The 15,822-nt window shown below is 50.0% G+C and overlaps 5 protein-coding genes across 5 annotated transcripts; 3 read left to right on the top strand and 2 right to left on the bottom strand.

Annotated features, from left to right (window-relative positions):
* Positions 1–561: 561 nt before the first annotated feature.
* Positions 562–2,334, bottom strand: PFICI_00718 (uncharacterized protein; the record flags this gene model as incomplete). Its single annotated transcript, XM_007829299.1, has 4 exons — positions 562–1,365; positions 1,428–2,035; positions 2,092–2,195; positions 2,252–2,334. 4 exons carry the CDS (start codon positions 2,332–2,334, stop codon positions 562–564), a joined length of 1,599 nt encoding a protein of 532 aa, XP_007827490.1.
* A 2,359-nt stretch (positions 2,335–4,693) lies between these two features.
* On the top strand, positions 4,694–6,767 carry PFICI_00717 (uncharacterized protein; the record flags this gene model as incomplete). Its single annotated transcript, XM_007829298.1, has 6 exons — positions 4,694–5,021; positions 5,075–5,236; positions 5,294–5,586; positions 5,659–6,175; positions 6,244–6,350; positions 6,408–6,767. 6 exons carry the CDS (start codon positions 4,694–4,696, stop codon positions 6,765–6,767), a joined length of 1,767 nt encoding a protein of 588 aa, XP_007827489.1.
* A 625-nt stretch (positions 6,768–7,392) lies between these two features.
* PFICI_00716 (uncharacterized protein) lies at positions 7,393–8,034 on the top strand (the record flags this gene model as incomplete). The annotated part of the gene is made up of 1 exon (XM_007829297.1): positions 7,393–8,034. The coding sequence occupies one exon, from the start codon at positions 7,393–7,395 to the stop codon at positions 8,032–8,034; it is 642 nt and encodes a 213-aa protein (XP_007827488.1).
* A 2,641-nt stretch (positions 8,035–10,675) lies between these two features.
* On the top strand, positions 10,676–11,889 carry PFICI_00715 (uncharacterized protein; the record flags this gene model as incomplete). The annotated part of the gene is made up of 2 exons (XM_007829296.1): positions 10,676–11,096; positions 11,153–11,889. 2 exons carry the CDS (start codon positions 10,676–10,678, stop codon positions 11,887–11,889), a joined length of 1,158 nt encoding a protein of 385 aa, XP_007827487.1.
* A 244-nt stretch (positions 11,890–12,133) lies between these two features.
* On the bottom strand, positions 12,134–13,823 carry PFICI_00714 (uncharacterized protein; the record flags this gene model as incomplete). Its single annotated transcript, XM_007829295.1, has 3 exons — positions 12,134–12,174; positions 12,401–12,803; positions 12,861–13,823. The coding sequence occupies 3 exons, from the start codon at positions 13,821–13,823 to the stop codon at positions 12,134–12,136; spliced, it is 1,407 nt and encodes a 468-aa protein (XP_007827486.1).
* Positions 13,824–15,822: the final 1,999 nt, after the last annotated feature.

The raw sequence follows: 15,822 nt of genomic DNA, 5'->3' as shown, positions 1-15,822 counted from the left end.
GAGTTACGAGACTACATCTTGAGGATAGAGATGCATATATATAGGTTCACATCAGAGACGCTCTTCTCAGCTGCGAAACTAATACTTTCAACCCATGATCCTCCTTTGAGACCGCATATCATTTGACAGGCATGAGTTCATCCGCAATATAAGACCGCAGTCCGAATGTTGTCCGACGAGAGCGCTGCATGACGTTGTTCGGAAGACTAGGTTATACGTTCGTGGATGGGAGGAGACATATTTCAAAATCGGAAACATATGAATTACACTGCAAGCTATATTGACATGCAAACATGTATGTCCCGGATACTTTTCTTGTCTCCGTCGGAGGCGATTATCGATTGTTAATAAGTGCTTGGTGCGTGGATGTCCTCTGGCATAACGGCATTATAGTCAAGCCGCTTCGGAGACTTTCTCGCTAAGCGCGGCGCGCATCTTTTATAGAGTCATAGTTGCTGCCGTTATGTCCATTTTCTCTACACGATTGAATTCCTTGCATGCGGTATTGTCCATTAAACAAACACGGAAAAGCAGAGGTTTTATTGCCGCCAATAGCACGGCTCATTTACTCGTGCTGTAAGTATCATATCGATCCAGCAGCGAAACGATAACCTCCAGTACCTGTTCCATATGCTCCTTCTTGTGCATGATATTCAAGCTCGTAAAGCCTCGTCTTCCAATCATGATCTTTCGCTCGAGTAATTCAAAGTAGAAGCAGTCCTTGACAATTTCACTCTCGAAATGCAAACCAATAGCACTGCCGTGGCCCGTGGCCCAAATCGCCTTGGATCCTCGAGATGTGACTGCCTCATTGATTCCGTCGCGAAGTAAATCCCCCAACTCATTGGTCCGCGAAATTTCCTCTGTGCCCAAGATGTGGCATCCTGCGATGCCTGCAATCATTGTAAAGATATTATTGTTGTAGGTACCCGAATGGCTGATCGCAGAAGGCGACGCTGGATCAAATGTGGCCATGATCTCTTGGCGCCCGCCAAACGCACCGAATGCGAATCCTCCACCGATGTATTTGCCCAAGGTGGTCATATCCGGGGTAATATCATGGTAGCCCTGTAGTCCGTGGTAGTGCAAACGCGAGGTGACAACTTCGTCAAAGATCAGTACGGCGCCGCAAGCCGTCGCCGCCTCGCGAAGATAGGACAGGAATTCCCGAGTGCCGGGGATCATGCCTCCAGCCGATTTCATGGGCTCGACAAGAATGGCACCAATGCTTGAGTCCATCAACTTGCGCGTACCTTCGACGTCGTTGTACGTGCCAATGACGAACTCATGAGGCAGTCTGACGGGATCATGCTCTTTCGCAAAAGCGAGCGTGCCGCCGTGGTAGCCACCGAGAAATACCAAGACCTGGTCGGTTATTAGTCGATAGTCACTTTCTCTTCGAATAGTAGTGTAGACGGTCAACTTACCTTTCTTTTCTTGGTGTAATGTAACGCCGCCGCGAGAGCCATGGTGTTGGCTTCGGTACCCGAATTACAGAAACGCATGAGCTCCATGCTGGGGAACCGCTTCTTGACCAGCTCAGCAAACTGGACCTCATACTCTGTCACGCCGCTCAAGTTAATACCGATGGATGCAGCTCGCTGGATGGCGTCAAGAATCGCCGGGTGCGAATGGCCAAACATGCACGCCGAGTACTCGGATATGAGATCGACATAATCTACACCCTCGGCCGACGTGACGGAGCAACCCTGTCCTGATTTGATGATCAAAGGGAATGGGCTAGAGTGCAGCACGGTCCTCGTGTTGCCTCCAGGCAGGGCCGAGGTTGCGCGCTTTGCATTGGCTTCGGATGTTGGGTTTGCGGCTATGAATCGATCTATAAGCTCCTCCAGCCGTTTTTCATAGTCTCCATATCTCGATAGGAGCTGATCTGCAGCACTTGAATTTATATGAATAATCTTGCAGTCTTCGGATTGGGTGGTCGATACCTGAGAGCCTTTCGGGATCAGGATGACGCAGGGAGCTTTAGCAGTCTGGCTACTGCTCGATACCTGGTCCTTGACGACAAGTTCTCCTATTTCCAGCTATGTTAGTCATCCAACTCTGGTGTCTATGCCATTAACAACCTACCTCGGACGAGGTACTTTACGCTACCGTCTTTCGAAGTGATCTCGGCAGATGACTGATCATTGTCTACACGCCAGACACTTTCAGAGAGCGCATTGTTCTCAATGCTGCACAAATTGCATTAGCTTAACAAGAACAATATTTCGTCTTCGTGAGAACTCACATGGTCTTAGATGGATGCTTATCAGCATGGAGATCCACCTTCAGTTGATCAAGATCACTGATGATGGTTATCTTTGAACTCATCTTGAATCGTGGGCTTCCAGATACGATCGGATACTTTTCTGGCTTTCCCTTTTCACTTCTATTGCATTTCAAAGGTTGACACGGAGAAGCAGGTATAGGGTGATGGAGAAATAGAGGTGGTTGGGCTTGTCTGCCTATCTCTGTCTAAGTGAGAGGTGCCTGATAAGTCACAGATCACAGCACCCCACTTACGGGGTTCAGTTGGAGTATAGTACCGAATATCGGAGCACTATTTACTCGCTTGCTATCTCACACTGTTGGATATAATTTCATCCGTTCTCTTCAAATTTCCCGACTCTTGGTCCAAAATCACAAGGCCACTTTTCGCATCCAACAGACATGCGTTGCATCAAGCGATTGAGCGACCGACCAAGTTGCGGCTGCATCCGGGTGAAAAGTGTAGCCACCGGACCTACCTCGTCCCTATGAATTCTGCTAGCGAAAACTGTCTGCAGTTTACTCCATTGACCTCGCAGCACCTTAGCCACTCCCGGCGAATAGCGCTCATCGAGTTGCCACAAGAAATGTTACGCAAACCCAACTCCGCCAACGGCAAGTGGCAGTAGATGCGGGTGGTTAGTGCATGTCGCGCTGACTTGAGGGAATCCGGCTGCTATTAAATCACCCATTACACCTCTATATATGAGGAGAAGCTGCCATTTGTGTCGAACAATGGTTAGAGTAAGCACAAGGTGATTTATACGAAAGATGAGCACTAGTGGTGGTAACCTCCAAGCCCATTTGAAGAACCCACCAAAACCCATCTCTTCAGACACGGGAGGATTGGCGGGAAGCAATAACGAAGAGAACTTCATAGGTAGGTGAAACCAAAATTTGTTTTAGCGGTCATTGCGCTTCGTGTACCAGTAATCCGATATACCGGAGAAGGTCCATGTAGGCCTTGTAGGTGACAGCATGAGTAACACTCCCGATCCACTCGTTCTGTGAAATATCGGGATCCATTTGACGGGAAAAGTATTCGAATTCTTCGCTAAAGCTCAGTGAGACCTTTGCTGCATTGTCATGGCGTCATGATTCTAGCCCATATCGGGCCATTGATTGCCCAGCCTCGCTGTACCTAACAAAGAAGGTATCTCTAAGGGTAAGTTGATAATTCGCAAAAGGTGGGAGATTGCAGTCTGAATACTTACACGTAGAAATTATCCTAATTGTTGGCTTTGATGAACACCCATACGGCTCTTCAAAGAAATCCAGCATATTATTTCGCTCATTTCCCGTCGTCACTTTGGGCGTTGCCCTCCCGAGAAGCGCCGCTAGCCACTTTGCCTTCTTGGTAAGGGAGTGTTTGCATAATGGTTCCCAGCAAGTCAAGTCGACATCACCGAATCTCTGACCAGATTCTTGCCAAAATTGTGGCTCCATTCCGACTCTTTCACACCTCGCATATGCTTCTCAAAAACGAGTTGTGGCGAAATTTGAGCGGAATCCGGCGCAATTTCAGGAAGCGATGAGGAAATCCAATCAAAGATTCTGCCCGAATATTGTGATAGATTGAAACAGGTCATGGGGCTTGTCCTTTAGAGAGCGGTCCAGAAGGGTCGGAATGGCGACTCTGGGCTGGGCCTCAAAGGGGGGGAGTTGTTCACGACTTGTTGGATTTGAGAAGCATGTAGTTTGCGAAGTCGAAAAGTATTTCGCGCAGGTCGATGCAGATAATGGCCCAAGCTGAAATGAAGATTTGTAATGAATCATGTCTGATTCGTTTCAATTGCGACCCAAAGAAGTTGCATTTTTTTCAGCTCGTTATCGCGTATCTCAGCCACATGGTGACATGGTCTGGGGTGTGCCTGAATTGGGAAGTCCAGAAGATGGTATTTCGACCAGTTTGGAAGACCTTCGTAGCAATGAGGCAATGGCGATATGTCACGACACAATGATGCACAGGATTGATTATATGAAACAATGTGCCACACGATCCGCCAAGTGCCGACAGCAATTCATGGCGGCACGTGCTGCTTAAGGACAATGAATTTGCGACGGGGAGGGGCTGGAATCCGTTGCCAAGACCCGTTCCGGAAGCATGTCCGCTCCGCATAACAGCCATCCGATCTCATAGTCCGCCAACGCTCCCATCACAGGCCAATACTCCAATCTATCATACCACATGCCGCAAAAGGCTTGGCGCTTCATTACACCCACTAGCAGCCATGACCGGCAATATACTCTCCGTGCTGCGACCTATACCTAGTACCTACCTGTCCATGGGGTAGGATGATAGTCGTCGAGTTTTCCCAATAACCTGGGGTCTGCAGCCATCTTTGTCTTTGCCAAGACTTTTAGACCTTGATATACTACTGTCAACCTGCAGACATCTTACGCGTCCATCACTACGATCACCATGTCTCTATTCACGCGAATGCTGCTCGCCTCCACAGCGCTGGCTCGCTTGGTCGCCGCCAGCACGGCTGCAAGCGATAGCCATGGATCAGATCCCAGTCCTCCGGCATCCCAGAAGCCCAATTTTATCTTCATCATGACCGACGACCAAGATCTGCACCTCAACTCGCTGGATTACATGCCTGCCGTCCGTAGGCATTTTACAGAAAAGGGAACAACGTTCGACAAGCACTACACCACCGTATCACTGTGTTGTCCTTCGAGGGTAACCCTCTTCACGGGGCGAGCCGCGCACAATACCAATGTGACGGACATCGTGCCGCCCTATGGTAAGGCCACAATCAGAATTCATACAGCCAGGCAGGCACTGACCCCAGTACAGGTGGATATTCGCAGTTCATCGCCGAAGGATGGAACGACAATTATCTCCCAGTATGGCTTCAGGCAGAGGGCTACAACACCTACATCTCTGGCAAGCTCATGAATGGCTTTTCGGATCATAATTATGACAAGCCTCCACCCAAAGGATGGACATCCCGCGATCGTAAGTGTCTTCAAAATGATGTGTTCAAACACCATGATACTAACGAGCACATGCAAGTATTTGTTGAGCCAAATACTTACGTATACTACAACGCATCCATGCAAAGGGACAAGGAGGAGCCCAAGTACTACCCACACAACTACTCAACTGACCTGGTTGGTGACAAAGCCGTTCACTTCCTGGACCATGCAATCGACTCGGACAAGCCCTTCTTCCTCGCCGTAACGCCGGTGGGCCCACATTCCGAATCGGTGCCGGACGGCTTCTCCCACCCTGTCCCGGCGCATCGGCATGAACACATGTTCCCGGGTTTGAAGGCACCACGTACTTCAAACTTTAACCCAGACGTGGTAAGTACCCTCACATAATGTATTAAAGAAGGTGTAAGCCGAATATTCGCCTATACTAACATCCTACACAAGCCGAGTGGCGGGGGCTGGATTAAGACGTTGGACCAGCTCAACGATACCGTCGTCGACTACTTGGACGACTGGTATCGAAACCGGATCCTGGCGCTGCAGTCGGTCGACGACATGATCAACGACATCTTGCGGCGGATGGAAAAGGACAAGGACGTGCTCGACAACACGTACCTCATCTACACGTCGGACAATGGGTACCACGTCGGCCAGCACCGACTCGCGCCGGGCAAGACGTGTCCAATTGAGGAGGACATCAACATTCCCTTTATTATCCGAGGACCAGGTATCGACGCCGGCAAGACGGTTAGCATTCCCACGACACACACGGATCTTGTGCCGACGCTGTTCCAGCTGGCCGGCATCCCACTGCAGGATGAGTTTGACGGCGAGCCCATGCCCGTCACCTCGGAACAGATTGAGGCTTGTGAGCACAAGAACGAGCACGTTGGCGTCGAATACTGGGGCATTGGTATTCCGGAAGGCAAGTACGACGGTACTGGAGCCCTCATGGTCGGAGGTAAGTGAACCTGCTGTCAAGCGCCAAGTAAATATTGCTGGCGCAAGAAGACTGATGATTTTATCTAGGCGGTGGTTTGTTCAACACGTACAAAGCGGCCCGAGTCATCAGCGACGACTATAACATAGCTTATATAGTCTGGTGCTTGAATGAACACGAGCTGTACGACATGACGGTAAGTCACATCTCCTGCTCTAGAGCGCGTTGCATGAAATTGACTCCATCGTTGCAGGTTGATCCCGGGCAAATGAACAACTTGTACGGCGAAAACGGCACAATCAACGGCTGGCAGATCCCGCAGTTGACTAACCGCATCGATGCGCTGGTCTTGACGCTCAAGGCATGCAAGGGCTCCGTGTGCACGCGGCCGTGGGAGACGCTGCACCCTCAAGGTGACGTGCACAACCTGGCCGAGGCAATGGACCCCAAATTTGACGACTTTTACCGCGACGAGGCAAAGGTCACCTACTCGGCGTGTATGAAGGGCTATCTGCCCGATTTTGAAGGCGTCCTGTACCCGACACCATTCTCGACCAGCGCAAACTACTCGTCGGCAGAGCCCCAGCTGAGAATACCCCGGTGGGCAGCATAGTGGCTTTGCACAGGCAACCGCTCGAGTCTTGTTTGCGCTTCCTGTCGTTATCGTTTAGAGTTTAGAAACATACATGAACACTTTCTTAATGTAAATTGTGTATATGTTCTTGTTGAATCTAATCGTGAGAGGAAAGGCAACAAGGTCGTGAATGCACGGTCACTTGGTGCGGATCATGGGCACGGCTCCGGCTCCAAAGATCTTCATTGCAGTCCCATTGCCAAGACGAGGATCTTCAGAGGCTCAGTCCCCCGTTGGCCGTTGCCCGGTGCGGAGACCTTGCCGGTATACATGATTCAAGATGAATATGTTCAACAGTGGACGTTTTCTCAGAGTGCAGACTGCCGCAACATGGAGTTTACGGTTCCGCTGACGCTTTGCAAAACTCCGGCGCTTAAGTCCGGCTGGCGTTTCGGAGCCGAAACGCTTGGGAGCTGCTGATGCTGGCGATGCTCACTCATTGGCAACGAAACGTATAATTCACAAAGGATATATATATATATAAGAGCTTCGATGAGGTTAGAATATAGCTAAAGGCATTGGACAGATATCCAGAGCAGCAAATCATCATCTACACATTCGAACATACGAGTCATTCCTGGAGCATCAAACACCTACCGGCACAATGGCATCGACATCTCAACCCAACCATCCTTCACACTATGGTCCATCAGACACTGCATTGCTTCTTCTGGACTATCACAATATCATACTCTCTACAATTCCAGTAGAGGCGGAGAAGGAAAAGCTGGTCAAGTCTACGCAGACACTTCTGGCAGCCGCAAGGGAGAGCAAGGTACCGATCCTACATTGTCTGATCGGGACCTCTAGGAACCCACTGCCCACAAGCAAACTCGTGGCTCGCTGGGAGGAATCATTCAAGCCGGCCATCCAATCGAACCCCGAGCTCGCTCTGCAAATTTCCAGCTTGGCTGGCGACCAGAGCTCCGACACGGAGTACTTTTTCGACCGGGTGCCAGGCCGGGTGTCGGCGCTCAAGTCCGAAGGCATCATGGAGCTGCTCAAGGACAAGCTCGGGATCAAGAGCCTCGTGCTCGGCGGCGTGGTCTCTAGCGGCTGCGTGCTCAGCACGGCCCGGAACGCGGCCGACGAGGACTTTGTCGTCACGGTCGTCCCGGATGCGTGCTGGGACCGCGAGGCCGAGGTACACAGGACCGTCATGGACAAGATTATCCCCATGACGGGTCATACCGTTAGCATTGAGGAGGCGGTCAACATTTTCAAGGGAAGCGGCGCGTCGGGATAGGATAGTAGACGGATCCAGTTGTGGTGCAACGTGCGCATATAGCATTGGTTTTCGCTTGCCAGGCTCTCGAGGCCTTTGACAGTGATATTAGGACCAATGCTTCATCATGTCTGGGCTGTACAGTTTGCTGCTTCGACGCCTCGCGGAAAACCTGTCGAGATTAGCTTTTTGAAAGATCTACTCTTCGAGGCTGCTGGTGACGACTAGGACCACCGGGCATGAGCTTTATCCAGTGAGGCAGTGCAGACACTACCCAAGTTAGATTATCTCTTTACCCCTTAAGAAATAAACATGAGATGAATTAGACGTTCCTTTAATTATTGGAGCAGAATCGAAAAGGCTCCGTAGGTATCAAGGTGCTCAAAGTTCTTATTCAATATGGAGACACACGAGGAAGAGGTTTTTGTGCACATGGTCAGACTGTGGTGCAAATCATCCCAATTATAAAAGTGTCACATGCCACACGATAAGCACATGCATACCTGAGCACTTATACCACAGCACATGTTTTCAAGACATCTTGACCAATACGAACAATGTGTCGCAGAATGAAACGAGGCTCTAGATAACAGTTATCCGGCAGGGGAAGTTATCCTCATGGTTCAGCAATGCTGCTGACATAGTAGATTGTCAAAGTTCGTAGCTCTTGAGCGTTGCTGGCTGTACATGCACAGAAGTACGGACGCGCGCCTAGGTGTACGTAAACGGCCACTTCCGTCCCCTACTGCAGGGGTGGGAGTCTTAAGCGACCGTTGGTCATGGCGTCTGCATCGGTGTTTAGGAAAGAATTTTCGTGCCTTGTGCAACATCCAATTGCATGTCTTGGAAGCTGAACAATTCTGCAGTTGGACGTGTTCCGGTTCGGCAGTTTCCCCTACTATGTACTAGTAGTTGTACTGTGATAGCGATTGACATCACTATGCAAACTCTGATGTTCTGGTCTTGTCGTTCGTCATAATGAATCCCCGCGGAGAAGGAGAGGAGGAAAGAAAAAACTCTTGCTAGCTAGATGCCCAAATAGAAGAGACTAAGAAAACAGAGAGCCACTCGGTAGGGCTTTTATTCATCAGTTGTACGAGTTTTTCTCGTATGTGCGTGCGCTCGTGTCCTTGGTTTGTTCGTGTTTTGTGTTTTTCTTATGTTCCTTTGGCATGAGCTGGGCTGCGGCAGTGCCTGACTAGCGAATTATGGGGGGCGGCAATTGGCAAGTTACAGGCGAGTCCGATCGACCCGATTTTCCTACTTTCCCCCCTGAATCTGAATAATGATGCGTGCATATTGAACGAAAAGCAGCAATCTGAGAATCAACCGCGACTCAATGTCAAAGTTCCAGAGCCAGGGGAAAACACGAAAAGAGTTCCCATGATGTTGTAGTAGGTAATAGTAGTAAAGATCCAAACATTTTCGTTCCAATAGTCGAAATGAGGCTCACTTTTGACCCCCCAGCCGAGGCGAGTCGAGGCCAAAGCATGTAATAATAATTCCAACATTCATTCCCCAGAGGAAAAGGAGGGCTTTTGAATTGAATTGTAGGAATTGCCAATTACGGCGGCACTGCGACGGGGCCTCTGTCCAAGTAGTAAGATGAGTGTTCAAGCCTCTTTAATATCTCCTCACCAAAGCATTGAAATTGCACTGGGCCAAAAATATCAACAAGATCGGGGTCGTGCTGGGCTCGTGCTGGGCCTGGTGCTGCTTTGAGCCCTTGGACTTGTTTACTGGCCTTTCTTGCTTGGTTATTACTACGTACTGCTGCTTGCTTATAAGCTGTCCACGTCATTAGTTGGCCATTTTTGGGCGGCAGATCCACCCAGGACCTGCCCATAGACAAAGTCCCCATCGAGGCTGAGCCCATCCCAGCTAGAGCGTCGCGCCCAAAGGCGGCGGGCCGGTAAAAATACGAGGGAATGGAGACCCGTCTGCCCAGTCAAGCACCCAAGCTGCCCGCCAACATTGCCCACACCCACATCCACAACGACGACTCTTGCTTGGTCTGGTGCTGGCGCCAGTTGCGTCCCACCCGAATCGCTCAGGGAGACGTAGCGCCGGCAGCGGGGGCAGCGGATGCAGTCTTGGCTAGGTCTAGACGAAGCCATATGTCAGGGGAACCACTACGAACCTGAGCGACTCTGCCCAATCAGCCCTCTTCCACCGTTGGACCATCCTAGCCATACCACGCACCACAGTCACCACACAACCACATACACGCACCCCCCTTTGCTCTATATCCCTGCTATAGCCGACTTGGCCGACACCCTGGTCAGAAATGGATACCCCCATCTGGATCGATTGGGAGCTCATGGATCAGGTTCTGATCCCTGGGGACCCGGATCATTGTTTTCAAGCGCTTCTAGAACCGCTGATCCGGGTCCCATCCAGGAGTTTTTCTTGGATCTTGGCAGATTTTCTGTATCTCAATCCTAAATAATAAACCCTTCTCTTCTAAGCATTCCCAAAAGGATTCTGTATTTTCTACAGTTTTCATACACATTCTTTTTCAAGAATCAACTTGTAAAAAATAAAATACCAAAAAAAGCCCACACACTCGCTGAAAACAAGAATCAAGACCGTCTAATTCGATTGCTGTCCCTCGCTATAACACAGCTTTATTTTTTATTCTCTTAATTTTTCTTCCTTCAAGATGCGTATGTCACTTGCTCTCACCGGCCTTGCTGCCGTGGCCGTCAACGCCAGCTGCAAGGGAAGATCCGCTGCTACTGCCACCGGATCCTCTTCTGCCGCCTCCACCGGAACATCCTCCGGTTCTCTCTCATATGGCAATGGCACCCTCGCCAGTGGCGCTGCCGCCCACGATGCCGCCCCCAGCAGCGTCTCCTCTTCCTCGGCTGCCGCTGCCGCCACGAGCGCCTCCTCGTCGAGCGTCAAGACCAGCAGCAAGGCTGCCACCAGCGCTGCCAACTCTGGTATCAAGGGTTTCAACTATGGTGCCTTCTTCCTCAACCAGCAGGCCCTGACCCAGACCGACTTCGAGGCCGAGTTCAACCGTGCCCAGAACCTGCCTGGCACCAGCGGCTGGAACAGTGCCCGTCTCTACACCATGAGTATGTCTTGTCCAACTCCTTTCCTGTCTCGGCGTCACCACTAACAACCTGCACAGTTGAATGGGGCACTGCCAACAGCGTCATCCCTGCCATCCCGGCTGCCATTGCCACTCAGACCACTCTTCTGCTGGGTCTCTGGATCTCTGGCGGTGATGCCGCCATTACCAATGAGCTGGCCGCTCTCGAGTCCGCCATTGCCACCTACGGCACCGCCTTTACGGACCTGGTCGTCGGTATCTCGGTCGGCAGCGAGGACCTGTACCGTGACGCCAACAACGAGGTCGGCACCACCGCCACCTACCTGATGGACTGCATCTCCAAGGTGCGCAGCGCCATTGCCGACACCGCTCTGTCGGCCGTCCCCGTCGGCCACGTCGACACGTACGACTCCTTCCTCAACTCGACCAACACGGCCGTCATTGACGCCATTGACTGGATCGGTTTCGACGGTTACCCCTACTGGGAGACCGCTCTGCCCAACAGCATCGACGACGCTAATGAGCGCTTCTACTCGGGCTACAACAAGACCATGGCCCTCGCCAACGGCAAGCCCGTCTACGTGACCGAGACTGGTTGGCCCACCACTGGTGACGACCAGAACCTTGCCGTTGCCAGCGCTGAGAATGCCCGCAAGTACTGGCAGACCATTGCCTGCTCTCTGGTCGACAGCAACATCAACATCTGGTGGTACAACCTGCAGGAGTCCCAGTACGGCACTGCCACGCCTGACTTTGGTGTTTACGGTGCTGGTGACCTGTCTCAGCTCGATCCTCTGTACGATCTTTCCTGCTAAGCGACTCGCTTTCGGGCTTCCATTTTTTGGTTCAATTTAGCGATAGGACGGTTGGCATCATCACCTTTGGATCTGGCACATAGAGAGGCGTAAAAGCTGTTTTGTACATATGTACTTAGAGAATTTGTAATTTACAGGCTACCATGTCCTGATCGCCGAATTGCTCATCCACTCGTTTAGTGCATGTTCTCTTGTGATTATAAATTTGTCAGTTTTGGAAACGTCTCCCTCCTGCTCAACCATGTTAGCCGTCTTGAAAAAGCAAGTCTGCACAGTCAAACTCAACTATCAGGTAGTTAGAGGACGAATGTTGTCAGACTGATTGATATGTAATCGGGCTGTCGTGCCGTATTCATGAAGCTACCCTCAATGGCTGGATACCGGCACTGCAGAAGGTCATGACTTAGCAAATGTTCGTATTCGTTATTTTGAGTTTGATACTTATCGAAAGAGAAAGAAACAGGCACTTGGAAATTGGAAATTGGAAATTGGTGAGGCCTCGAAAACTTACTTCCATTCTCAGCCACCTTCTTGCCGCTTCGAGCGTCAAATGTCGCAAGGCTGAACGCTTCAAAGTCGTTTTTATCCTCAAAATCTGCTTCATTGAGGTTTATACCGGCCAGTACTCCTGCACCCACCTTTGGCCATGCCGCCGGAATGTCCTCGGACCTCTCTCGGTCTGTTTGGCCCTGGTTTCCATTTGTTGTGGGAGTGTCTACCACGGGGGCTATGGGTTTGAAGTGGATTGGCCCTGGGCTTCCGGGTAGCGGTGCGGCTTTTGCTGATGCTGGGGGGCGCCCTCGTCTTGGTCCGTTGGCCTCGGGGAAGACTGGGAGATCGGGGTGAAGTTCAAGGCTGTACATGACCAAGTTCACCAATTGGCTCTGCGGAAGCCCTGACAAATATGCTCGTTTCTGAAAAGGTCAGTATAAAGCCATTCCGGGTGAGCCCACAAAGAGTCTCAAACTCACTTGCTCAACGGTTTTCGAAGGCCAGCTCACGCCTTTGTGCCCCTCGACTCTCTTCTTCTTGGCGAGATGTTTTTCCCTCTTCGCTGAGCAGCCTCGACAGAACCATGATCGAGCTTCGTCACTAACGAAATCATCGTCAATGTAGGGGTCGTGGCACATCTGGTGCCAGCATAGGTTACAGCCATCACAAAAGACAATTTGATTATTGATTGGGCTGAGTCCACGCGTGCACACTTTGCAGAGTGCTTGTTCTGCTGTTCGCTTGCCGTAGTGTTTTCTCTTTCCCGCTCCTGCTGCTGTTGTTGGATTGAACTGGTTCGGCTTTAGGATTTGGCGGCCAGATTTTGTCATTGTAGGCGTTGCATCATGGTACTCCTCTTCCTCTTCAGTCTCTGGTGGCTCGCTGAGCGGTGAAGATCCCCCATCATCGTCTTTACCAACACGTTTACGCTTAGTACCGCTGCTTGGCAACTTTCCCTTCTTCTCGACCTTTTCTTGTCTCTCCGCCTTTGCCGTCTTTGGGGGTCGTCCTCTTGGCTTTGGACCAGGTTTGGATGCAGGTCTTGCAACTATCTCTTTGACCTCTATTTTAGGCAATACAAGTGAAGGGACTGCACGCGGTGGTGAAACTTGTGCGGAATCTGGCATTGGAAGAGATATTGATGTGTTCATGCTCATAACAAGGCGCCTCTTAGCATCCTCAAAAGATGTCTTATTGATTGTCCCGGCTGCTGATGCGGAAGAAATTGCGGAGCTCAAATTGTTAGGCTCGCCTCGGATTCTCTTCAGGATCATCTCAGTTGTCGCGGAGAACTGCGGCGTGTAGTGAGGTCTGGTATGGGAGGCCGATCCGGCGGGCGAGCTCTCAGCTCCGGTGGACGGCCTTATCTCCTCCCTCGCTAGCGACTCCTGGGCAGCCATCGCCGCAGGATCCTCTCGTCCGTCCTTTTCATCTGCGGCCATGGTGTCTGCTAGTGCGAGCTGTTACCATTGGCTGGGGAAGCTATTCGGTGTTAGTTGAGCGAGCTTCCAGGTCAGCATTCCGGGACTCGCGTAGATTTACCAGGACTGCAGTACGGTCGCAATTGATGGCCGAGCGTTTGTATTTGTATATTATTGCGAATAGATCATCACCAAATTGGAAATGGCACGACCAGGAGAATTGTGCGAGGTTGGCGTTTGCAACACGTGACGCTCACGTGATTCTATCCCAAAGCTCCACCGCATCGTTGCTTCCCCAAAGTGAAACTTCACTTACACACTGCCGCTCAAATGTCTTTAAACCGCTACCGGCGCCTTTTATTGTTGGAGTCTAGACACTGCAAGACGAATAGAGATCTTTTTCCATTCTTGTCATAAATTGGACTTTGCGTTTACTCTGGCATTCGAATAATAATCGAGACCTAAATTTGTAGCAGTCAGTATTAGGCTTAACACTTCAAGTTTTTACGACTCAACTTCTATAGCAGCAATTTCCCTAAACTAATATGCCAAGGTCTTGTGGGATTGTTGATCTTTCGACATGATCAATTATATAGATATAACTGTCTTCCTGAGGAGATGCAGATATAAACTGCAGGAATCTAAATCACTCAGTCGTCATAAATGTACAGCATTTCCTTATTGCCACGATGATAGTGTAATATGAACTATTTAACACTAAATGTATTTGTATCTCGCCAGAATCATCATGCAAGTAACGGCTACTAACAGACATTTTGCGCCTTACTTTTGTGCAGATACCTAATTTTTCTGCTTGTTTGCAGGCCATCATACGCCGCTTGCGTTGCGGGCAGCTCCAAACCATTGTAGACAAAGGACAATAACTTAGATTTATCTAAGCTCCAACTGGGACAACAGGCGTTGGGATGCTCAGAAGATCGCTATAGAAACAAAGGAAATGATGTTGGTGACTGTTGGGCGATCTCCGCAAATCCTTGATCCATCGGTCCCACGGTCTGGCGAGCTCACAAGATTCATAAGGCAGTATTCACTGCGAGTAAGGGAAAGTCATGAAAACGACTGTTTTCGGGGAAATTCTTCTAGACTTCCCTTTTTGTTTCCTCTTGAAACTTGTTCAGACGAAGACATTTTTACTAACTCGACCACGCGCTCTCCTCGAAGCCCCTTTTCAATGAGTGGCAGCTGGCTTTCCATATTTCTGAATGTTTGGCCACTAGTCTCAATCATTGCTTTGCTTCGGAGTGGCATTACTATTGATACTCAGATATTCAGCGCTTTCGAATTCTACACAGACAATCCTGATATTTAGCCGCACCCCACGTTTGTCGGGATCGGTCTTACGCGCGAGAAGATGTTTAACAAAGGGCAATGGACTACATGGAAGTCTATAGTCGTATATGCGGCTTCAAGGACAAATAGCAAGGCCAACTTTATACTCATTGCTCCTGGTCTATGAAAACTCGAATGCGTAGCATGATCTTGTCGCCATTCATTGCTTGGCAATGGTGCCTATTTATCTTTATTATCCTTCAACTGTGGCATACACTTGTAACTGCTTATAAACTCGCAATTACACATCTAGGTCAACTCATTGCCTATACGTGGACATTGATACGAAGCACCCATGACCAGAGACTAGCAATGCAACTTGATGCCATTATGATCAAACGATCTAAAGGATGTTGACCTCAGGAATTCAACTTCGGAAGGCTCAAAAATCGCGATAACACACAAACAAATCGCCTATCCATGTGGTTACGAATAAGTAAGCAGTGTACAGTCACTAGTATGTAGCTCAATGACGCACTAATGCCGAGGGCCTTGTATGATTCGCTGGTTGCATTGCTAAGCCAAAGTTTGTCATATTTAGAAATCTGCACCGCAGTAAACATTGACGATGGGGTTAGCCGCCGCCTCGCTGTGTTTCTGCTAGGCCACGAGGAAACGTGTTGCAACACCACAGCCAATGTATGCATAGGTGCTTGCATTACTTACTTAG

This window comes from Pestalotiopsis fici, assembly GCF_000516985.1.
Source record: "Pestalotiopsis fici W106-1 unplaced genomic scaffold PFICI_Scf_1, whole genome shotgun sequence".
Taxonomy (NCBI): domain Eukaryota; kingdom Fungi; phylum Ascomycota; class Sordariomycetes; order Amphisphaeriales; family Sporocadaceae; genus Pestalotiopsis; species Pestalotiopsis fici.
The sequence above is the reverse complement of the archived record's forward strand: the minus strand, read 5'-3'. Positions and strand labels throughout refer to the sequence as shown.